Source organism: Lethenteron reissneri, chromosome 1, assembly GCF_015708825.2.
Source record: "Lethenteron reissneri isolate LAM-NWPU_2019-01 chromosome 1, ASM1570882v1, whole genome shotgun sequence".
Classification (NCBI taxonomy): domain Eukaryota; kingdom Metazoa; phylum Chordata; class Hyperoartia; order Petromyzontiformes; family Petromyzontidae; genus Lethenteron; species Lethenteron reissneri.
The window spans coordinates 7,268,832-7,292,507 of record NC_083779.1 but is presented as its reverse complement, the minus strand read 5'-3'; the positions used below and the strand labels follow the sequence as shown (position 1 = coordinate 7,292,507).

The following is a 23,676-nucleotide window of genomic DNA, read 5'->3' as shown; positions in this document are numbered from 1 at the left end:
GTCGCTCTCTGCAGGTTCAAGCGACGGCGGTTCACGCAGCAGATGAGCCAAGCGCCCGGTGAACTTCCCGGCAGCGGCAAGCAGCGACTCGTCGCTCTGGACCCCGCTTAGACAGCGAGGCGGGCGGGCGGAGAGGAGCAGAGGTCGCCAACGGGTTTTGATTCCTTACCCGTACCCGGCCGCACCAGGGTCGCAAACGGGTACCCGTACGGGTAGGGTAGATGGGTATTGGGTACCTGATTGCGACCTCTGGGATGAAGCCACGTTGCAGGCGCGGGTGGGTTGATTCTAGGAACTTGAATTGTGAGAAGAGACAAGACGTTGGGAAATGAGTGACAAACGGTGACTCACGGCCTTCTCACTCATTGGTTGGGGTGTCACGTGCTGCTACCCGTACCCGGCCGCACCAGGGTCGCAAACGGGGTACCTGTACCCGGCCGGGTACGGGTATCGGGTACCCGGTTGCGACCTCTGGACAGGAGGGAACCCATCACGAACGAACACAACCGCGACGATTCGCACGAAGATTCTCGTCGGGTCCGCACGGTCCTTCTTGGAACAGAACGCTTCCACGACGGGGGAGAGAGGGCGCGAGGCTGGAGGGGGGGGGGGGGGTGTGGGGGGGTGTGGGGGGTGTGGGGTGGGCATTGTCGCACCCCCCCTCCACCCCGCCAGGTAGGGCTCCCGTCGACACGGCACCGCAGGTCCACTGCTTCACCTCTTCGCGGTCACGATTTGTTATTTCAGCAGGCGGGTGGCCTCCCCCCCCCTCCCCCGTCCCACATTGAGCCGAGCAGCTCCGTTGCGGGGATGACCGGTGGGCCAAGGACACGGTGGGGGGGGGGGGGGTGGGCGGCTAGAGGACATCGCAGGGTGGCGGGGAACGTGACAAACCAAAGCGCAGCAGCAGCAGCAGCACGGACAGCTTAATCATTGACGGGGAAGACCCCCGGCGCCAGGACTTTGCCGCAGCTCGATCTCGCCTTCAGTTCACCTTCGCGAAAGCACGCCAAGGTGAACCGAAGGCGAGCTCGTGAAAGTGCCGAGGGGTGGGTGGGAGGGGCCCGTGGACAGACGCCACCACCACCACCGCCACCGCCACCACCACCACCGCCACCAACACCACCGCCGCCGCCGCCGCGACCACCACCGCGACCACCACCGCCAGCACCGCCACCGCCACCACCACCACCACCACCGCCACCAACACCGTGACCGCCACCAACACCGTGACCGGGGTCCGACTTTGCAGACCGGGTGCACGGAGGACCGGGGTGGAACCAGGTGGGATTCTCCCATCTCACGCCAACAGGAGGCAAGCCCGATCATCGTCATGGACCTTACAGACTCTACCCCCCGCCCCCCCCCCCCCCCCCCCCACTGCTCACCGTTACTCCGCTGTGGGGGGCAGCGGTGCAAGCCGAGCAGCAACTCCACTGAACCAGAAAGTCAAAAACAAAAACCTTTCAGCCAACGGACGGACCGGACATTCCGCTCGCTGCGAGTCAAGGCACGCCACGGGGGGGGGGGGGCTGTAAACCAACACTTTCTCGGCCCAGCGAACGCTCCACCCCCCACGGGAGCCGTTGTTTTCTTTGGAACGCACGTCGCTCTCAAACCGGTGGCTTGCTCGGAGGGGGGGGGGGGGGGCTCACACATTTCTTGCGAGCCGTTGACTTTCGCAGATGTCGTCGCGTGACAAAAATGCACCCCCCTCCCCTCCCTACTCCCCTCGCTTTATTCCCCGCCTCGCATTCACGCTCCCCCCGCCGACACCACAACCCTCATCGCCAAGCCAGATTGCGTAAGCGCGGTAGCGGAAGGTCCGTTAACTTTATTTTGCACGGTCACGTTTGTGAAACGTCGAAGCGAAATATTTAATAAAAGCTATTTTTTAAGAGGACACCTTTTGCTCTTTTTGACCGAATGAATTAACAAACAGGACCCTGCGGGGTGGGCTGGTAGGAACGAATAACCAAAGAATATAAACATAATGTATTATTACACTTGTTTAGCCAGGAAAGCCTCACTGAGTCTAAAGGTTTTTGTAGGGTCCTGCCAAGTGTTTGCAGTAGGGGGCGATGTTGCTACACCTAATCGGACGATATGAAGGGAGAGTTTGAGGCCTAGTTCTAGGCTTTAGGCCTAGCTGTAGGCTTTAGGCCGCTGTGAGTTAATTTTTAATTTAAATGTTTTAATTAAAAGCTATCTCAGGGAATTATAAGGGAATGTTACACTTGTTTAGCCAGGAAAGCGTCACAGTCTAAAGGTTTTTGTAGGGTCCTGCCAAGTGTTTGCAGTAGGGGGCGATGTTGCTACACGGACGGACGATATAATCTATTGTAGGCTGGTTCACTTCGTTCCTACCAGTAAAATAACGACGGGTGCCCGAACCCACGTTCAAGTCGCACCGTCTCAGCAGCGTCCAGCGAAGATGTTAACTACCTCGCCTGCGATACAGGAGGTCGTGGGCACGACTCCGACGCCTGCTGGACATTTGGAGTTTGCGTGCCTCTCTTCCCGTGGATTTTTCCTCTGGGTTCTCCGGGTTTTCCCTCCACGTCAAGAACCAACGTGCAGGGTCCCCCATTAAAAAGGCCACCGGTACAACTTTCCACATACGCCACTTCTCGTTGACCTATCATGTTATGGCCAAGTTCAACCACGTAGGCCTTTCGTCACCAATATTAAGCTTAAGGTTTTTCTGGGTGAGATCTCGTACATAGAAATGTCGTTAAAACTCCGCCATCCCTTAAACAAGACGTGCCAAGTGGCCAGGTCGCTTCTGAAAACAGCTCGGTGGACTTTACCGGGTAAAAGCAAATTTTGGTTGAATACTTTTCACAGAGGTTGGTGGTTGAGCACGCACCGGCCGCCCTGGTGAATACTGCCGGGCGCACGAGCCAGCGAATGAGAGCTGCGCGGACTGCGTCCGCTTGCCGGCGTGGATGTTGAGGAGCTCCCCGTGGAGTCGGTGCCCAAGGGGACCGGGTTGGCTACGGTGTCGTGCCGTGTGACAGAGGTCGCAAACGGGTTTTGATTCCTTACCCGTACCCGGCCGCACCAGGGTCACAAACGGGTACCCGTACCCGGCCGTACCCGTACCCGTACCCGGCCGGGTATCGGGTAGGGTACGGGTATCGGGTACCTGATTGCGACCTCTGGGATGAAGCCATGTTGCAGGCGCGGGTGGGTTGATTCTAGGAACTTGAATTGTGAGAAGAGACAAGACGTTGGGAAATGAGTGACAAACGGTGACTCACCAGTGACTCACGGCCTACCCGTACCCGGCCGCACCAGGGTCGCAAACGGGTACCCGTACCCGGCCGGGTAGGGGTAGCCGGGTATCGGGTAGGGTACGGGTACCCGGTTGCGACCTCTGCTGTGTGGGGGTGCTCAAGGCTTGCATGGGGAATACCAAAAAGCTGGATGTAAAAGTTTTAGTTGGGTATTAATTGCTCACAACACACACACTTTTCAAAAGGAGGCATTTTTTATTTTAAAGACTTTTTTCGTAAACATATACGAACGACTGTACAACATTCTAGCGAGTGTTAAGAGAATATGGATACTAAAAATTGTTCACCTTGTAAATGTGATGAGGTTTTCTCACCAAACCCATTCAACAGACAAGCGGGCAATTCTGTAAATCTTTTTAAAATGTTCTCTTATTTGTCTTTCCCTCCCAACTTCGTTGCTGGCATGTCAATATCAGCTTGCTTTAATACTGCGCTAACCACATCTCATGAAGGTGAAACGACATTTTATAACAAAGACATTTTTTAAAGAATACCCTTTCATTCATTCACTTATTGGCCAGCTGGCGAACATTAGGCCAACCAAGCTCCCCAATTTTTTCGTCTCAATTTTATCCCAAATAAACTTAAAATTTTTCATCAGCTAAGGCCCGCTGAGCCATGTAGCTCTTTTGCAGAAGCGACCGGGCCACAGATGACCGCCCAACCAAGTGGGCTCATCATCATCACCACGTCGAAATTTACAGCAGCCAAATATTCTAAACGCGTGATGTCGATTCTAAAATGTCAAAGGGAGAAACCGGAGGACACGGAGAAAAATCCACACGATCACGGGGAGAGACAACATGCAAACTCCAAATATACAGCAGGCGTCAAGGGTTGGAATCGAACCCACGCCCTCCTGCATATCAGGCGAGGGAGACGACACCTCATAGCCACCGTGGGGGTGTAGGGTGAGGGGCAACCCCGAAACACACTGATGTGCGGTCGCCGTTTGCCACGTGACGGTTAAATTAAATTCACAGAGGTGAAAGTTGAGCCGAATGCAACGCCACGGTTATTCTGTACGGTCCCGTTGGTGACTTGGGGCCGAGACCGACTCTTGATGAGGAAGCCACTTGGGGGAGCGATGCACTTTTAAATCGAAATTGAGAAATCGTTTCTTGACAACTGCTTTTGTTCCATTCGTTGACTTGTCCCGGCACCTCCTGAATAACACGGTTGGCTACGCACGGTGCGAAAGAAGTTCAGCTCGCTGACTCAGCCCCGGTTTCATCACAGCTCAACCTATGAAAGTTTTCCAGGTTCTCTACGTCAACCCGAGCCGAGGGGTCTCTGTGCGTCATTTAGTGGCATTCAGGCCAAGAACATCGCCTTGTTAGCCTTGAGAACGCGTACGCGTCAACCCACACGGTTGAGCCCGTATTCTTGTACAGAGAAATTGAGTTTTCAGGTCCATACGCAGGATCTCAGCGGTGCCGCTCTCACAGTGTGTTGTCCTCCGAGCAAACTCAACGTGCGAGAAAATTTACACTTGGCTTAGCAAAGTAACCGCGCGGTACAAATGACCAAACACTTAATAATAAAATGCATAGGGAGCTTTAGAAAGGCAGTCCTATGGCTTTCACCCATTACCTCTGAACTATCCATTGTCTACCCAAAATTATGCCCCAATACCCCGCCATTCGCCACTAAGTGACGGTGACGTCACCGTGGCGCCGGGTGCCAGGCCAGGTGCACTTTGAGGCAACGTGAAGTATCAAAGGCTCGCTGACAGGAGGTCTCAGGACAGACCCAGGTGCCATGGCTGACTGAGATGACTGGCTGATGCACCAACTGTACCCTCCACTGTGCCAACTTGCTGCATTTTAGCCGCCCGGCGCTCCGCTCGTTGTTGTGAGCGTCGCTCCTCCGCCCTCCGTTGCTGTTGGAGGGCTACTGCCTCCAACTGCCCAGCAGCGTCCTTCACGAGCCTCCTCCACAGAGGCCGATCTTGACACCGCTGGTACCAGTCGTCGGCAAGTCCACTCAGCTCCACGTCCTCCTGTACCGCATCAGCTCCATCTCTTCTCCAGACCATGTCGTGCCCGTTTAGCCCCCTCTATGCGGCCTAACAGAAGCTGATTGGGCATGCGGTAGCTGGGCATGCGGGCTACATGACACAGCCAACGAAGCCTTTCCTGCCGGAGGAGCTCACTGATGGGAATATTTACACATCTTTCAAGGATTTGTGAGCTCCCCACACAATCCAGCCTGGTTAAAGCCAGGATGGATCGTAGACATGCCAGCCAGAATGTTTCTAACTGGCGCATATGTTACGTTAGAGGGGTCCACGTTTCACAAGCGTAGAGAAGGGAGGGCATGACAGTGGCCGAGAACACCTGAAGCTTTGTGCGGAGCGACAGGCCAGGTAGCTTCCACAAAGCGTTGCGCAGCCGGTGATAAGATAATGCCGCCCGACTGATTCGGAGTGAGACCTCTGCTGTCAAACCGGAGCCGGTCATAAGCACACGGGGATTCTCCACTCTCTCCACAACTGCTCCATCACCAATGGAGAGATGAGGGAGTGGAGTGTTTGGTGGCACAAAATATCCAGGCAAGTGCTTAGTTTTGGAACTGGCACACTCCAGGTTCAGCAACAGCGTCTCCAACTCCTCCTCTGAGTGAGCAGCAATCACCAGATCATCAGCACACATCACGTGGTTGACCAATAGGGGAGCCATCCCTCGACCGCACCCGGGCATCGATCAGTCTAGCCGTTGTATCTGCACCGGATGGAAATTCCAACGCCCCAACTTAACCACACACCCCAGTGGCATTTAAAGCAATGCTCGACGCGTCTAAACCGTCTTTAGCAACATTGCAAACTGCCTACCCTGTCAAGTACACTGCCGGCGAATGACAAAACGCAGGAAGAGGCAGCGTCCCCGCCGCGTCTCCTGGTGTTGCGCGTGAACACAAAACACCCGAGCCCTTGGATGAAAAAAAAAAACCCACCAAAACGGCTGCGGTGTTCAGGATGTAGTCTCTACCGCGGCGTGTGCAGTCACCGTATTCCACCGCCCCCCCCACCCCCCCCACATTAAAACAACAGCGGCGTCGTTCCATAATTTTAACGACGACACATCAGCTTCAGATTTATTTGCCCGCAAAAACCTCGCTGCTGGGTGTGTCTCTCTCTCTCTCTCCAGGCTCTGGCTTTCTCCGGAGGCTCTCCCCCTCCCTTGCTCACGGCGTGCCGTGCGGGGGGGGGCGATGTTCATGTGCGTTACCCCCCCGCTCACTCTCCCGCCCCTTACCCCCCCATCGTGGCTTCATTTGCGGTGGGGACTTTCCCCGATTCGAACAAATATCTGGAGCGTGACGACGCCGGCACACAACGGCCCAACCACTCTCTCGTACGCGAACGACGTCACCAAGGGATCTTTAACACTCCCCTCGCCCCCCCCCCCCCCCCCGAAGTGTACAGTGCCCGGCATTCTTCCGGTTAATACAAAGATCCCCCGTATAGCCTGAACTGACTGTGGGGCAAGTGCTGTTAGCGAGTAGCATCTGTGAATGTCGGCACGGCACACGAGGGGGGAGGGGGGGTGGCCAAAACCATGCCAGGCCGCCTTTGTCTCCCCCAGCGGCGAAGTTTACAACGTGCCAGGTACTAATTTCAGGCTGGGTCGACTTAGGGGAGGCCCATGACCGGTTCGGATGATTGTCACCGTTGGTGTTGGCCGTGAGCGGGAATCAAACTCGGCACGCCGGGTTCACAGCGCAGCTTTGCTAACCGTTACACTACCGCTCCCCACACACACAAGCGCACACTCACCGCGGCATTAACCGGGGCAGGCCGCGTGGTTGGAGCCGCTTCGTAACCCGGCAACCACCACCACCACCGCCGCCGCCGCCGCATTTTGCCCAGCGTCCACTCTGCAGTCTCTCCCGCTTCCCCGGGACGTACTAAATTCCGGGGAGCTCCGTTGTTCAAAGCGCATTCGCGTTAAAAGACGACTCCCGTAGAGTAATTGTTGGGGTGCGTCTCGCTCTTCCGGGAGGAGCCCCGTGAGAGGGAGGGGGTGGTGGTGGTACCGCCCCCTAGTTGGGACCTTTCCCTTCCTCTTCGTCGGAGGAGTCTCCGTACTGAATTAAATACTTGAGCATCTCGTCAGACTTCATCGCCTTCTTTGGTGGACTCGAGCTGCTGTACCCTTCTTTGAGAGAGGAATATACGGCAACAAACACAACAACACAACCCACCCACAAAGACCACAACACAACAAACCCAAAAAGCCCACAACACAATCAACCCACCCACCAACCAACCCACCCACCAAACCCACCCACCAACCAACCCACCCACAACACAATAAACCCACCCACCAACCAACCCACCCACCCACCAAACCCACAACACAACCAACCCACCCACCAAACCCACAACACAACCAACCCACCCACCCACCAAACCCATAACACAACCAACCCACCCACCAAACCCATAACACAACCACCCACCACACAAACCAACCAACCACCCACCAACCCACCCACCCACCAAGCCAACCCACCCACCAACCCAACCCACCCACCAAGCCAACCCACCCACCAAGCCAACCCACCCACCAACCAACCCACCCGACATCACAAACCAAGACGAGAGAGAGAGAGCGAGCGAGCGAGAGAATGTCAGATAAGTCGGAGAGCGAAGGACATTTGGAGCAGCAGGAGGAAGGGAGGGAGGAAGGGAATACTTTCCAGGGTGATAGTTCGAGGGTGAGCGTCCAGGCGGCGGACGCGTTGGAGGAGAGGACGACCCGTGGCGGACGGGACAGGCGCGGCGAGGCAGGACCACGGGACATGTGACAGGGGGGACACGGGGACAACATTAGCGTCACCTCCACAGCGGTGACGTGTTAATAGAAACACTCACAATGTATATACACATCAGCGAATTAAGATTTTTGTAATCTGGTAATCTGTAATCTTTACGTAATGTTTCCTGCGATTGCGTAAAACGACACGTACGGCCCCCCTGATGCCAATCCACTGCTGGATGAGTGCGTCTCAGTGTTGCGTGGGTCGTGGGGGGGTTTAATCGACCGTACACGTCACCACTTTCGCTCGGCGAAGGCAAGCGCGAGAGAAGGATGCTAAACGACGACCTGTAAACAAAGCCCGCCCACTGCACAGCGTTCGCTCGCTCTCAAATAATCAGATTATTCACCCCGGAGGAATCCGATAAGCTATAAAACTCTTTTCGATTTAAAGCTTCTTTCGTGACTGCAGGGATTCATCTTCTTGGTTCTTTCGGTAAAGTCACGTAGAAGGGAAATAATGAAATAATAAAAATAAAACATAATAAAATAATTCTCACGACGTTTCGGCCACAACGCAAGACGCTGTCTTTCCGACAGACCTGTTCTTCACCCGAGGACGGCTGCTTGCGTTGTGGCCGAAACGTCGTGAGAATTATTTAATTATGTATTATTTTTATTATTTCATTATTTCCCTTCTACGTGACTTTACCGAAAGAACCAAGAAGATATAAAGCTCTTTGTTTCACACATTCGGTAAAAGTGCGGCTCGGGGAAGAGGAGGAACCGCCGCGTCGACATTTACAGCAGCTGGCCAATTTCTGCGGTCCTCAACATATTAAGATGCCTTCAGCCAATGAATGAGTGTTTGCACGTGGAAGGAGACCAGAGGACCCGGAAATGAACCCCTGCGTTCCAGAGGGCAACGCTATCCCACACAGGTGGAACGGATGGAGGTTAGTCCACGTTGTCCCTGTACCGCCGCTGCCTTATCCTGGCCGAGCCAGGGTACACAACGGCTCCCCCTCCCCTCCTCAACAGCCACGGGAAGGGACTTTCACAGCATCTGCGTGCGATCCATAAACCCCCTAGTTAGCTCGACACCGCTGGATTAAAGTCCACTCATAGAACCGCCATCTCCGCCAGGCAAATATAATTGGAGTGAGGGGGGGGACGTGGACACCGAAAAGATCTCTTCCAGCCGGCGAATGTCACCATTTCCGATGCGGCCGTAACGTAGCCAGAGCGTCGGAGCAATCGTCTTGGCATCGTGGGGTAGACGCGGTGGCTCGGAGATGTTGATTACCTCACCTGGTATACAGGAGGTCGTGGGTTTGATCCCGATCCTGACGCCTGCTGCTGCATATTTGGAGTTTGCGTGTCTCTCTATCATCATAATGGTGGCTATGAGATGTTAACTACCTCGCCTGATCTACAGGAGGTCGTGGGTTTGATCCCGATCCTGATGCCTGCTGCTGTATATTTGGAGTTTGCGTGTCTCTCTCTCATCATCATCATTGTGGCTGAGATGTTAACTACCTCGCCTGGTCTACAGTAGGTCGTGGGTTCGATCCCGATCCTGACGCCTGCTGTATATTTGGAGTTTGCGGTGTCGCTCTCTCATCATCATCACGGTGGCTCGAAAATGTTAACTACCTCGCCTGCTGCTCTAGATTTGGAGTTTGCGTGTCTCTATCTGTCTCTCCCCGTGGATTTTTCTCCAGGTTCTCCGATTATCCCCTCCACATTTAGAATCATCGTGCGTTTCATTTGGCTGCTGCAAATGTCGACGCGATGACACGCCGCTTTGTCGAGCTCTCATTTGTAATAGTCAGGTCGTTTCTGAAAAAGAGTGTTTGTGAAGAATTGTAATAGACCCCATTAACAAAGCCCGCGGCCCGCCATCGCGCGCACGGCTCCCGTGCTCGCAACCACCCGGCGTGTCGAGTGCGCGCGCGCTCCCCCCGCACCTGCGGGCGCCGTCGAGGGGGCGGAGGAGGGTGGCGATGGCGGCATCCGGCCCTTGTCCCGGTCCGCGGCGCGGCTCACGACGAACGTCGCCGACAGCGGTGGCGGCGGTGGCATCAGCTCGCTGTCGCCACGACAACCACGACGAGAACGACAACGGGACAGAAGCCAGGATCGCGCGGACGCTCACCAACTCAGACCCCGTGCCTCTGCCCTGTCCTCCCCCCCCCCCGAGCACCTCCGATTAGCACGGTTGACGACGTACGGTGAGTAAGGAGTTCAACGTGTGTACATACGGTTTAACAAAGTAGCCTTCGCGACCAATATCATTAATAATAAGATTTTTTTTTTGGATTAGATCGCGTAAATATAAACCGCCACCACCCACAGATACAAGAACAATTGGCTTGCATAATGCACATGCATAATGCTGGTTGTAATTACTGGCGAAACGTCGCACTCAGATTGTAAATGTTGTGGCTTGGCTCTCCAACACACCGGTGTGCTGTACTAGTACACTACACTATACACTAGTGCTGTACTAGTATACTACACTATACACTACACTACACACTACACTACACACTAGTGCTGTACTAGTGACGAATTGGCATATTCTGTGTACGTGACAACCCTTACTAGTTGGCGGTGTCGGGTGGTGGCGGGTTTAACGACACATTTATATATTTACGTGATTAACCCAACAAAAAGAAAACCTCTATTATGTACATACTGCCCCAACAGCCTCCCCTGCTGCATTGTACAGGGTGCTTCAAATTTGTCTTAACAAGCGGAGACTCGTTCACTTTATGAAGCTATTAACATACATTTGTCATCATGTTAGTGAATTATCTGGGTTTTTTTCCATTAAAAAACGATAGTCCCATGTAAGTACCAACATTTTTTTTTAAGCGCCCTCTCTAACCCCGCTGGAGCGGCGAGGGTTGGGCGAGTCGACGACCGGTGAGCGTGAAAGTCGGGCGAGCGGTAAACAGCCGTGAGCGACAACAATTCACGGCGGGCTAGCGGCGTTTGTTTCGTCACCTGTCACCAGAGCGTGCGTCAGCACCTCCGCTGCGAGTGGCGAGGCTTGAGGCGGCCATCCCGGCTGCACTCTGCGAGGAGCCTGCACTCGAGTGAGATAAGTGAATGGGGCCATGCTACAAACACAGCGGAAGGGAAAGCAGCAAGTCAGTGCCGTCACACACCCACGCGCGTTGCTTATCTCACCGCCGCCCGGCGGCAAAACCACCGCCGGCAACACCAACGCCGGCAACACCACCGCCGCATTGCTCACGAAAGGGCTGTGTGAGGGCACAGTCGTTAACGGCCACACCGCTAACCTCCGCAAGTCGGCGTGCGTGCCCTCGGGCGTGGCGTGGTGTTGCTTTTTCTGATCGTTCGGGTAATTTTGTTGCGTGCGTTTGCCCTTCCCCTTCAGCATTGTGGCCTGCCGCTGCTGCTGCTGTGAGCACACGTACGTTATGAACGTGCTCGCCCCCCGCCACAGAAATGTGGAATTTCCTCAACTGGCTCAAGTGCTGTAAACAGGAGAGGAGTAGGGGGCTTCCGTTGCTCTGTTGTAGCGGGAACGCGGGCAGAGACACGAGACTCAGGGTGGCGACTCGCCACGCACCTCAGCCAGGTTGCGACAGCTTCTCCCATGCGCCATAATCATTTCAGCAAACGACGTCGGCTCTTGAAAAAGGGACGCTGGGCACGTCTGCTGAACTTCTTTCGCACCAAACGTAGCCAACCGTGCTAATCGGACGTGCAGTGTTGAGTTTGTGGGCAGTGTGAGTCTATGGGCAGTGTTGAGTCCATGGGTAGTGTTGAGTCTATGGGCAGTGTTGAGTCTATGGGCAGTGTTGAGTCTATGGGCAGTGTTGAGTCTATGGGCAGTGTTGAGTCTATGGGCAGTGTTGAGTCTGTGGGCAGTGTTGAGTCTGTGGGCAGTGTTGAGTCTATGGGTAGTGTTGAGTCTATGGGCAGTGTTGAGTCTGTGGGCAGTGTTGAGTCTATGGGCAGTGTTGAGTCTATGGGCAGTGTTGAGTCTGTGGGCAGTGTTGAGTCTATGGGCAGTGTTGAGTCTATGGGTAGTGTTGAGTCTACGGGTAGTGTTGAGTCTATGGGCAGTGTTGAGTTGATGGGCAGTGTTGAGTTTATGGGAAGTGTTGAGTCTATGGGCAGTGTTGAGTCTATGGGCAGTGTTGAGTCTATGGGTAGTGTTAGTCTATGGGCAGTGTTGAGTTGATGGGTAGTGTTGAGTTGAGGGGCAGTGTTAGTCTATGGAAAGTGTTGAGTTGATGAGTAGTGTTGAGTTGAGGGGCATTGTTGAGTCTATGGGTAGTGCTGAGTTGAGGGGTAGTGTTGAGTCTATGGGCAGTGTTGAGTCTACGGGCAGTGTTGAGTCTATGGGCAGTGTTGAGTCTATGGGAAGTGTTGAGTCTATGGGCAGTGTTGAGTCTATGGGTAGTGTTGAGTCTATGGTCAGTGGAGTCTATGGGTAGTGTTGAGTTGAGGGGTAGTGTTGAGTCTATGGGCAGTGTTGAGTCTATGGGTAGTGTTGAGTCTATGGGCAGCGTTGAGTCTATGGGCAGTGTTGAGTCTATGGGCAGTGTTGAGTCTATGGGTAGTGTTGAGTCTATGGGAAGTGTTGAGTCTATGGGAAGTGTTGAGTCTATGGGAAGTGTTGAGTCTTGGGTAGTGTTGAGTCTATGGGTAGTGTTGAGTCTATGGGTAGTGTTGAGTCTTGGGTAGTGTTGAGTCTATGGGTAGTGTTGAGTCTATGGGTAGTGTTGAGTCTTGGGTAGTGTTGAGTCTAGGGGCATTGTTGAGTCTATGGGTAGTGTTGAGTCTATGGGAAGTGTTGAGTCTTGGGTAGTGTTGAGTCTATGGGTAGTGTTGAGTCTATGGGTAGTGTTGAGTCTTGGGTAGTGTTGAGTCTAGGGGCATTGTTGAGTCTATGGGCAGCGTTGAGTTGAGGGGTAGTGTTGAGTCTAGGGGCATTGTTGAGTCTATGGGTAGTGTTGAGTTGAGGGGTAGTGTTCATCTATGGGTAGAGTCTACGGGGAGTGTTTGATGGGCAGTAAGTGCTTTATACTGAACCTCTTTCGCACTGTACATAGCGAGCACCCCCCCCCCCACACGAATGGAATCCAAACCACCGATGCCGCCTCCAAACGTGAAATCTATTTGCAGGCGGCTGCGTTCAGCGCTCGTCAGGGAGAGAAAAGCGCGGCGAGACCCGCGACGGAGACTCGTACTCACCGGAGAAAGTGCGTCTACGACGATAAAACACATTACGTCGGAGACCTTGATGCTGCGGCTGCTGCTACGTGAGCAGCGGCGCGCACAAGCAACAAATAAACTCGCTCGTCAACCGTGTGAGACCGTACGTAGCAAAACGTGCCGACCGGAGGAGCGGGATTAGAACCGTTTGGCCTTAAAAAGGCAAAGTAAGTAACAGGCGACGTTTCAGGCAATGGCCCTTCTTGGGAGCACGTGCTATGCGCTTGCTATGCAGCAAGGCCCTTGCCCCAAGTGTTGACGACCACAAGTTTCTAAAAAAAAAATTCTAATGGGGTTTTACTTATCATAATATAATCCAAAAGCCACTTTTGTTATTTTACGTTCGTATTATTTGTTTCATCATGTATATTTTATATATGTTTTTGTTACTTTCAAGGCAGTGTTATTGCCGAATGTAGAGTCGTTGTTACTCTCGACAGCGATAGCGACATCACGCGTACAATCGTGGCAACACAGAAGCAGCACTGGTTGATTTCAGCTGCCGCAAAGACAAAAAATATCCCCACCCTCCCGACAGCCGACACAGACTCTAGGAGCAAGTGCTGTTAGTGAGCGCCTATTAAAGTTGGCACGATGGGGGGGGGGGGGCGGTGTAGACAACACCTCGCCCGGCTGCCTTTGTCTCCCCGGTGTTGATGTCTTACACAACAGACCACGTACCTTTTTAAGGCTGAGTCGAACTAGGGGAAGCCCAGGAGAGATTTGGATAATTGTTATAATAGCTGTGCAATCAACTCCAGATTTACAACGCAATGCGCTAACAACTACACTACCGCTCCACCCACCTCGCCACAACACACTCTCAGTCGTATAAAGATCCCCCATATAATCTTTAACAGACTGTTGGCGCAAGCGCTATTAGCGAGCACCTACGAAGGCTGGTACAGCAGACGAGGGGGTGGGTGGCCAGCACCAGGTTACTCATTTGATGCCGAGTCGACCTAAGGGAGGCCCAGAACCACAACAGGCAAAAACTCTGAATGCAGGTTTCTAAACGTGGAGGGAAAAGCCGGAGGACCCGGAGAAAAATCCACGCCACCACGGGGAGAACACGCAAACTCCAAATATATAGGCTTCAGGGTCGGGATTGAACCCACAACCTCCTGTGTATACAAGGCGAGGCAGTTAAGATCTTGCCAACGCGGTACACATAGCACCAGGAACTCATTTGGATGTATATATGTTGAGCTTCTTTTGCACCGTACGTAGCCACCCATGCTAATCGGACCTTGGGGAGGCCCAGGACCGGTTCAGATAATCATCACTGGTGTTGAACTTGAGCAGGAATCAAACTCGGCTCGCCGGCTTCGTAGCTCAGTGCATCAACCGCTGGGCCACCGCTCCCCCCCCACACATTCGCACAAGCACAGGCAACACGCACTCAAGAGCCACACACTTTGCAGCAACACCGCGTGTCCCACATCGCAGGATGCACTCACACAGCGGGGTTTCCGATCCATGCAGGAGAGAAGAGCCGGGGCAATTCATCGATTAGTCAAATAAAAAGTAACAAAAAAAGGTCACTCCCCCACACATCCTGCCTTGCAAAGGCAGGGAACACCCCTATAAGCCACATCCACCGCCCATCACCTCCCGTCAAGCGGCACATGGGAACAGAGGTGAGACGGTCTTCTTACCTTCCCTCCCCCCCTCCCACCCGCCTATTTTGGCAGCGACACGACCAAGCGGGAGAACGACCGAGGTTCAAATGAAGCGGCTGCCCTGGCTAATACTGCAGCGCTGGCGTACTAACAATAATGTGCCTTTCGCTTCAGAGAACGTTAAAGACCCCGTGACGTCATTCACGAGAGCGGCAACATTTGCGTGCCGGCGTGACGGTCCAATTTTGAAAGAAAAAAAAAATCGAATCGCACCGCTAATGACCAAAAACTTGGCAGGACACTGCTGAACAAAGCGTCACTGACAATCAGGGAGGCTTTCCCGGATAAACCAGGCGTCATAGTCGTACTAATAGTAACAAAATAATAATAATAACGATGATGACGACAGTCCTGTGCCCTTGCTGTGGAGAACTGAGCGGGTGGCGCGATGTGGCTAGTTACCTGGTATCCAAGCAGCCTGGACGGGTCGGCCTTGTCAAGCTCTTCCACAAAGCGCCGCTTGCTAGCTGCCACCGTCGCAGCTGGCTGCTGCTGCGTCTGCTGCGCCTGCTGCTGCTGTGGCTGCTGCTGCTGGAACACAGGGATTGGAGAACATATACTCTTAGTCACGTAGGTAACAAAAATGAAATAAAAATTAATAAAAATAAAAATCACGACGTTTCAGAGGCAACACAAGTCTCCGTCATCAGGTGCGACCGTCACAGCCAGATTTGCTGCAGCAAATAATTTTTTACTGTAGTGAGCACACTACAGTAAAAACATTTTTTGCTGTGGTTGTCCCCACCTGATGACGGAAGCTTGCGTTGCCTCCGAAACGTCGTGATTTAGTTTATTTATTTTTTCACCTACGTGCGTGACTTTACCGAAAGAACCAGAGAATATAAACCCTATTTATAAAAAAAATAGTTTTTTTTTATTTTACCAGCCAAGACCCACCGAGCTATACAGCCACCAATGATAGCGAATCGGAGTGGCTCATCACGTGGAAATTTATAGCAGCCGAATACTCTAAAACGCGTGTTTCTAAACGTGGAGAGCAAAACCGGAGGACCCGGAGAAAAACCCACGCGACCACGGAGAAAACACCCAAACTCCAAATATACAGCAGCAGGCGTCAGGGGTCGGGATCGAACCTACCACCTCCTGTACCACCAGGCGAGGTAGATAACATCCATTCTACACAACAAAGACTCATTTCCTGGCAGCGATTTCAGCCGCACCACCTCTACATAACAAAAAGGCTCAGTCCCTTTTACACGCACCTTTACATCATCCGCACCTAGTTTACACAACAAAGGCTCATTCCTAACAGCGTGCTTCAGCCGCACCGAACCTCACAAAAATAATATCCAGGGCCCACCTTGGCTCCTCCCACCCTCAACAAGTATATATACAAGGACCGTTTTCTTGGCATTTCTCTCACTTGATACAGCAGTCGTGCTGTAACGGTTCCACCTGAAGACGGAGGCTTGTGTTGCCTCCGAAACCTCGTGATTTTTATTTTACTTTTATTAAAATTAAATTTTTTACCTACGTGACTTCACCGAAAAAACCTAACAATATGAATCCTTGCAGTCACGAAAGCTTCAAATCTAGAATCCAGCAGGTTGATCGTTCACGGCTTCTGCTGCCGATGAAACAAGCGAGACCGCTAGTTACCTGTACGGGCGGCTGGTACATGGAGGCTGGAGCGGGGTACTGTGCGTACGCCAGTCCTTGCGCATTCGTCGAAGGCGGCTGCGGTGACGGCGTCGGCATGCCGTCAGGGCCCAGCCACGCCGTTCCAACCGGCTGTGCTTGCATGGCAGGGCGGTACATGGACATCCTGCCGTAGTTGTTCATCTGCGAGTAGCCTGCGCGATAGCGGAGACACACGGGGAGAGGTGAAAGGCAGCAGACGACATCTGTCACATTGTATTTTTGTAACACTTCCGACAGAGGCTGCGTTGGATGGCAGCGCAGCGATAATGCTTGCGACCCGCAACCAAGAAAGGCCTAGAATCTTATTCTTGTGTGGAGATTCTATGTTGCTGCCCCTGTTCTGCAGAGTGTGTGAATGTGCAGTTTGTACATTCTGCCCCTGTTCTGCAGAGTGTGTGTGTGGAGTGCGGTAGTGTAGCAGTTAGCGTGCTGTGCTACGAACCCGCTCAATACCAAGACAAGTGACGATTATCGGAACTAGTTGTGGGCTTTTCCCTCCACATTTAGAAACCTGCATTCATAGTATTTGCCTGCTGTGGTTCTGGGCCTCCCCTAGGTCGACTCGGCATCAAATGAGTACCTGGTGCTGGCCACCCACCCCTTCGTGTGCCGTGCTGGCCTTCATAGGTGCTCGCTAACAGCACTTGCCTCAAGAGTCTGTTAAGGCCATACGGGGGATCTGTCTTGAGAATTTTGTATATTACTGCCCCTGTTCTGCCGATTGTGAGTGATAGTGTGTGGAGTTTGTACACCCTGCTCCTGTTCTACAGAGTGTGTGCGCGAGTATGTGGAGTTTTTATGTTCTGCACAGTGAGTGTGATAGTGTGACGAGTCGGTACGTCATCCCTGTGTTCTGCATCAGTTTCATTTATTTGGTATAGGCCTGCGAGCCATTCGGCTCTTGAATTGAGTGCAACCACAACAAACAAAAAACAAGAAAATGAACAAGAAAACATCTTAAAGTGACTATGTGCAAACAGAAAATCCAAGAAAAGACAGCAAAATATTGCAGAAAAAGCACCGTACACCAACGCTGTGTGCAAAAATCCCAGTGGGATGCAAGTTAAACAACAACCACAAGACAACTTAGATTAAGGCCATCAGTCTAGCTACGTACTACAACAAACAAACATGGCCAAACCAAAAAACTTTTCGAAATCGGCAAAATAAAGCCATAAAAGCAATGTAACAGTGATCATAGAAACTGTGACCGAATTTTTACAATAAACGACATAAACAACATGTACCACCAAACCCTGCAGCCATAGCTGGCTGCATGAGTCACTCCCGCCAAGCTATCTGATTTCCTCCCGTGAATATATTTAACGGGTGTTGCCCATAACATTGCAAAGCTGAAAAATGATCTACAAGTCACTCAATTGGGATGACACATACCGGCAACACCGTTCCCCCCTGCCTACTTGGATAAACCTGCAGAATCTTGGGACACAGCGAGGCTTTCCTGGGTAAACATGCAGAATGTTGAGTCAGTTCTGTGTGTACATCTGTAATAGGCAGGCACTAAAACTCTGGCAAAGATAATTTACAATCAGAGGTCGCAAACGGGTTTTGATTCCTTACCCGTACCCGGCCGCACCAGGGTCGCAAATGGGTACCCGTACCCAGCCGGGTACGGGTACCCGTTCCCTGCCCGCACCCTACCCGAAATGAGTGACAAACGGTTACGCACCAGTGACTCACGGCGTACCTGTACCCGGCCGCACCAGGGTCGCAAACGGCTACCCGTACCCGGCTGGGTACGGGTAGCCGGGTATCGGGTACCCGGTTGCGACCTCTGTTTACAATACGAGCACACCTGCAGCTGCTACGAGAGACATGTCCTCTTAAAAACGGGCCACACTGCACCGTCGTCTGTAACCTGGAAGGCACTACGGCAGTAATATAAATCACTCCATGTTTTATTATTGACGTTTGACTTGATACGCAACGTTCTACCGACAGCGCAACTGTTCAAAGGTCGATTTCAAAATTGGTCATCAGAATTTTTGTTTTCAATCGTGAGCCTTATTTGGCCACATTTTGCGAACAAGTGGAGTTTCTACTCCATCTCTCTCTGACCTCTCTCCTGTGTGTGTGGCTACGGCAAAACGGAACAAAATCCGGTCGCATCGTGACGCGCCCAAAACCCGATAAAGCAAGTGACGATCCGGTGGCGGCGGTGGTGGCGTTGTAGGTGAGTGTAGTACGTCCACGCCCACGGGTTCAGGGCGGAACAGCTCGGATCACCGCCGTTTGATCTGGGAGGGCAGTATCGGCACGAGCGCCAAAACCTCACGGCGCTCCACCTTCTAGACCCTCCCCCGCTCGCGCTCGGCTACTCACGGTGAAGTACAAAAGAAAACCGCACTCGCGTGTCACACCACCGCAGCTGCCGCGCGCAGTTTTCAGAGGCGCGAGAAACCGCGGACGATCGTTAAGGGCAGCCAGAACTGGCGCCCCCCCCCCCACCCCATTACCTAAGCTCTGTGATCCTATATTGAGTATATTTGTTCAACTCCAGTCATGCGTGTGTTCACGCACGTGGGAGAAAACCGGACAACTTAAAGAAAACCCACTCATGTAGGAAGGTGGGGAAGGTGTGACACTCAATCCCTGGGGGGAATTGAACCCACTTGCTGTACTGCCACCATCTCCTGGCAAAGCCCAGTGGGTTTGCAAGTTTTTCACGAATCTGTGTATATGACTGAGCAGCCCTGGCTGCCTCCGCTGGATCACCGGCCACGTGCAGCATCGCCAGCAGCGCCACCTTCACCAACACCGCCGTAGCAACGATAGAACCCGTAATCTTGGTTTTTTTTGCGTTATATCGCATATACACACACACACACACGTGTCGTTAAACCTGCCACCGCCCGACAGCACTTCACCAAAGTAGTAACTAATTAGCACGTTTTGTTTAAGTAATTGGCTATGTGGGGTGCTGGCGGGTTTAACGACACATTGATATTTACGCGATCTACCCAAACAAAAACCTTTATTACGAATATTGGTTACGAAAGGCGATCACGTGTCAAACAGAACTGCTTACCTGCCTGACCGCTCATCGAGTTCTGGTAAGCACTGTACTTGTCATGAACCTGCAGAGACAGACAAAAAACAGAGCAACCCTTCAGAAAGAATTTCGATTTAAAGCTTTCGTGACTGCAGGGATTCATATTCTTGGTTCTTTCGGTAAAGTCACGTAGAAGGGAAACAATAAAATATAAATATAAAACAACACAAATTCTCACGACGTTTCGACTGCAACACAAGCAATCATCATCAGGTGTGAAATCAAGTCACGTTAGAAGGGAAATAATAAAATAATAAACGGATAAAATTCTCACGACGTTTCGACTGCAACACAAGCAATCATCATCAGGTGTGAGATGCACAGCAAGAAGTCGAGTCAACGTCTTCTGCAAGGAAATGTGGTCTCATTTGCACGCGTGGCCCGGCTCACTAAAATGACAACGGTAAAAAAAATATCCGCTATCTTTGTAAACGTGAGCTGTAGCTAAAACGCTCTCTGCATAATGTTCCCCGAGCCCAAAGGGAATTGGACAGTTGTTCCGATTAGCTAAGCGACAAGCGGGACTGCGGCTCCGTACCCAAACGTAACCACAAATCGTGACAATTACCGGCGTTACGATTAACTTTGCGATAGCTGAAGCAGTCCCGAGGGGCAAAAAAAAATCTGCACTGGCCGGCGTGATAATGTACGGTCAGTCAGTTTATTTCAGGTTAAACACCCTAGGCGATGGAGGGTTTTTTTATCAATGGTCACATGGGAAGGGAGGGTTTGCAGAAGGGGGGGTGCATCGACCAAAAACAGATTTTTAAAAAAATAAACGTGATGACTAAGTAATAAACAAACTAGAACTATGTACAATGTAACTCTAAGCTATGCAAAATAACCACGATATTCATGGCATGAGTGAGAGGAAACCCACGTATGGCATTTCCATTTATAACAATAAGGAGACCAACTACATTTGCTGTGTGGAATATAACCCCATGACCTGCACAGGGAAAGAAAAGACTCCTTCCCCGAACAGTTGCACCAGCACGAGAGTGGCTTTCAAGTTAAAGCAAGCTACGTGATGTCATCCGTAGAATCAAAGATGATTCCAATCGGGAACACGCTGCGATTAAATCACTGCAATCACTCCGATGGCAAATGATAATTAACACATTCCTGCGGAGGGAGCTGGTAGGAACGTTGGGTTGCTCGGTCAATGGCCAGGGTCAACGGCGGCGTGGTGTATTCCGCAAATATGCCCGACTGTGAGGGCGGGCACAAGCCGGCGTGAGTAGGTTAAACGTTGCGTTTTATAAGGGCATCACGGGGTGACCAGCCCCTCCTCCCCACCCTCCCCACCCCCTCCCCAACCAGCCCCACCCTCCCCTCTCCACCCAGCCCCACCCCTCACATTGTTGGGTGCACGACGGACGGACACAATAATCCCCTGTGGGCTGGTGGAACCAGGAGGTTCCTACCAGTATCAAGCTACGTGATGTCATCCGTAGAATCAAAGATGATTCCAATCGGGAACACGCTGCGATTAAATCACTGCACGCGCAGTTGTGGAAAATCTATTCTCCGATGGCAAATGATAATTAAAAATAAGGTGACTACACCTTTGATTCAAATTGCGCTGGGTTATTTCATCGCGGCTTATTCAGGCGGAGCCCGGCGATCGACACCGAGCGCTGTGCATGTCGCACCCCTTGAACGACCACTCACCGTCTGGAGTAAATCCTCGCAGAGTTTTCTCGCCAAAGCCAGCTTCTCTGGTCTGGGGTGGCTGGGAATAACAGATTTTTCAAGGCAGGTTTAGATACGGCCAGTGGCTGGACAAAACGAGTAAGACCCCTTCATCATCATCATTATTTTTTTGCGTGTTTCGCATATCGTTACATCTGAAAGCAAATGAAACATGATATAACGTATCAACGGCATGCCCACATATCTACAAACAGCTAATTACTCGACACAAAAGAGATACACGTAGGGAAACAAAGAAAGAAACAGATCCCCCATATAGCCTTCACAGACTGTTGGGGCAAGTGCTGTAGCGAGCACCTCTCAGATAGACCCACGCACCCACCCACCCACCCACCCACCCACCCACCCACCCACCCACCCACGCACCCACCCACCCACCCACCCACCCACGCACCCACCCACGCACCCACGCACCCACCCACGCACCACGCACCCACCCACCCACCCACGCACCCACCCACCCACGCACCCACCCACCCACGCACCCACCCACCCACCCACGCACCCACCCACCCACGCACGCACCCACCCACCCACGCACCCACCCACGCACCTGATGTAAATGTAGAGCGGCTCGAAGGCCTCGCGGCCGGACGCGTGCTCCATGTAGCCCGAGCTGCGGCCCCGCAGGTGAACCTTGGCGCCGGTCTCGCGCACGATGTGCTGCAGGTAGGAGCCGCCGGGGCCCTCCAAGGAGGCCTTGAGGCCAAAGGCGGGATCGGCGTGCTCCAGCCCCACAAACACCTTCTCCTGCACATAGTGCATCTGCAAGGGAGCGTTGCGGAGCCGGTGACGACCGAGTGCGTGCGGGAGAGCGGGCACACGATGGTACCCGTGGCAAGTCACTATCGCGGACCTCGCAATCTTTTATTTACATTAACCTTTTGTGTAACGATTCACGAGACCGTTACAGCAGTTCGCGTGTTCCCGCCCCCCCCCATCGCACAAAGCCGACCCTACGCGACTGGCATAATGTCACGACGGACCTCCGCGAGACCTGGCAACGGGAGACCGTGGCCAGAAGATGATGAGGACGACAACGATGATGAGAATGATATTCTATTTATTCTTACATATGTAGTGACAATAGAGCCTGCATGCGGTGCGAGGGAGACTAGTAGTGGCCACGGGAGGTAATGACGGGGGTATCAGTTGTGAGTGCGTAGGGACTGGTGACTACGGGAATGTTCGAGAAGGGAGCGTGGTCAGGTGACGGAAGAGGGCGGTGGAGTCTGTGGGTGGAGCGAGCGTCCAGAGTCAGCGAGAATGATCGAGAAGGGGGGCGTGACCTCGTGTCGGTGTACAAGGGAGATGTACGGGAGACTTGGGGCTGTTGCAATGGGCGTCTCTCCACCTGATTATCAAGTGAACGGGTCTTCAATCAAGTTCCATCTCAAGAGAAGTGTGACAAGTCGTCACTACACATACGATGGCAATATGTTCAGGAACTAAATGCCCAACGTTGAGATCGGCTGGTCAGGACGAGAGGTCCTCAGGAGAGTTTGTGTAGTTCTGCTGCTCCCCCTTCGTTGACGCGGCGTAGAGACGTTGCGCTCCTCACAGCCGACCAGTCACGCGTTTTAAATATCACCAACACTGATAAACTAATTTTTTGAGAATTGCTTTTCGTATTTAGTTTGTTGTTCATGCAACCACTGGGATAGGGCACATGCAAACTCCAAATACACAGCAGGCGCTAGGGTCGTGATCGAACCCACGACCTCCTGAAAACCAGGCGAGGCAGTTCACATCTGGCTCACGTACCCCGGGCTGCAGCTGAGCGAGCGGTGCGGACATGCGGAAGCCGGACGGCGGTGCCGAGTAACTCGCCGGCGGGGCGAACGCATTCCCCGTCGGGTGGGAGTACGCAACCGGCGCCGCCTGCGGCACCACCGGCATCGGCGGCTGGTGGTAGGCGGGCGCCGGATGGTATGCAGGCGCCGGAGTCTTGACCGCGGCGGGCGACGCAAAGCCGACGGTCGGCAGCGGCGCCGGCGCCGGCGCGTACAGCATCCCGGACGTCGCCCCCGCCGTCATCGCCGCGGCCGGCGGGTACGTGGGCACAGCTTCGGCCGCGAAGCCGCACGGGGGGGGCGGCGGTTGGGAGGTCGTGCCGATGCCGGCGACGCCGGGGTCGGACAGGGACACGCGCTCGTACAGGCCGTTCCCGCGCACCCACGCGTCGATCTTATCGTTGATCATCCGCACGGCCACTGCGGGAC

At 53.1% G+C, this 23,676-nt stretch overlaps 1 protein-coding gene across 8 annotated transcripts in view; it reads right to left on the bottom strand.

The window, feature by feature from the left end:
- Window positions 1-3,474: 3,474 nt before the first annotated feature.
- LOC133348386 (KH homology domain-containing protein 4-like) overlaps window positions 3,475-23,676 on the bottom strand; it is a 31,475-nt gene continuing 11,273 nt past the window's right edge. For 2 of the 8 annotated variants that reach the window (XM_061561195.1, XM_061561427.1), the window contains exons 6-14: window positions 23,219-23,667; window positions 22,008-22,219; window positions 21,413-21,473; window positions 19,715-19,763; window positions 16,624-16,817; window positions 15,406-15,534; window positions 11,075-11,190; window positions 10,033-10,154; window positions 3,475-7,459 (exon numbers count right to left, since the gene is read on the bottom strand). In XM_061561195.1, coding sequence (XP_061417179.1) covers window positions 7,344-7,459; window positions 10,033-10,154; window positions 11,075-11,190; window positions 15,406-15,534; window positions 16,624-16,817; window positions 19,715-19,763; window positions 21,413-21,473; window positions 22,008-22,219; window positions 23,219-23,667 — 1,448 coding nt within the window. In that variant the 3' untranslated portion in view covers window positions 3,475-7,343. The remainder of the gene's footprint in view (window positions 7,460-10,032; window positions 10,155-11,074; window positions 11,191-15,405; window positions 15,535-16,623; window positions 16,818-19,714; window positions 19,764-21,412; window positions 21,474-22,007; window positions 22,220-23,218; window positions 23,668-23,676) is intronic. The other 6 variants (XM_061561350.1, XM_061561271.1, XM_061561506.1 and 3 more) reach the window with 6 other exon arrangements.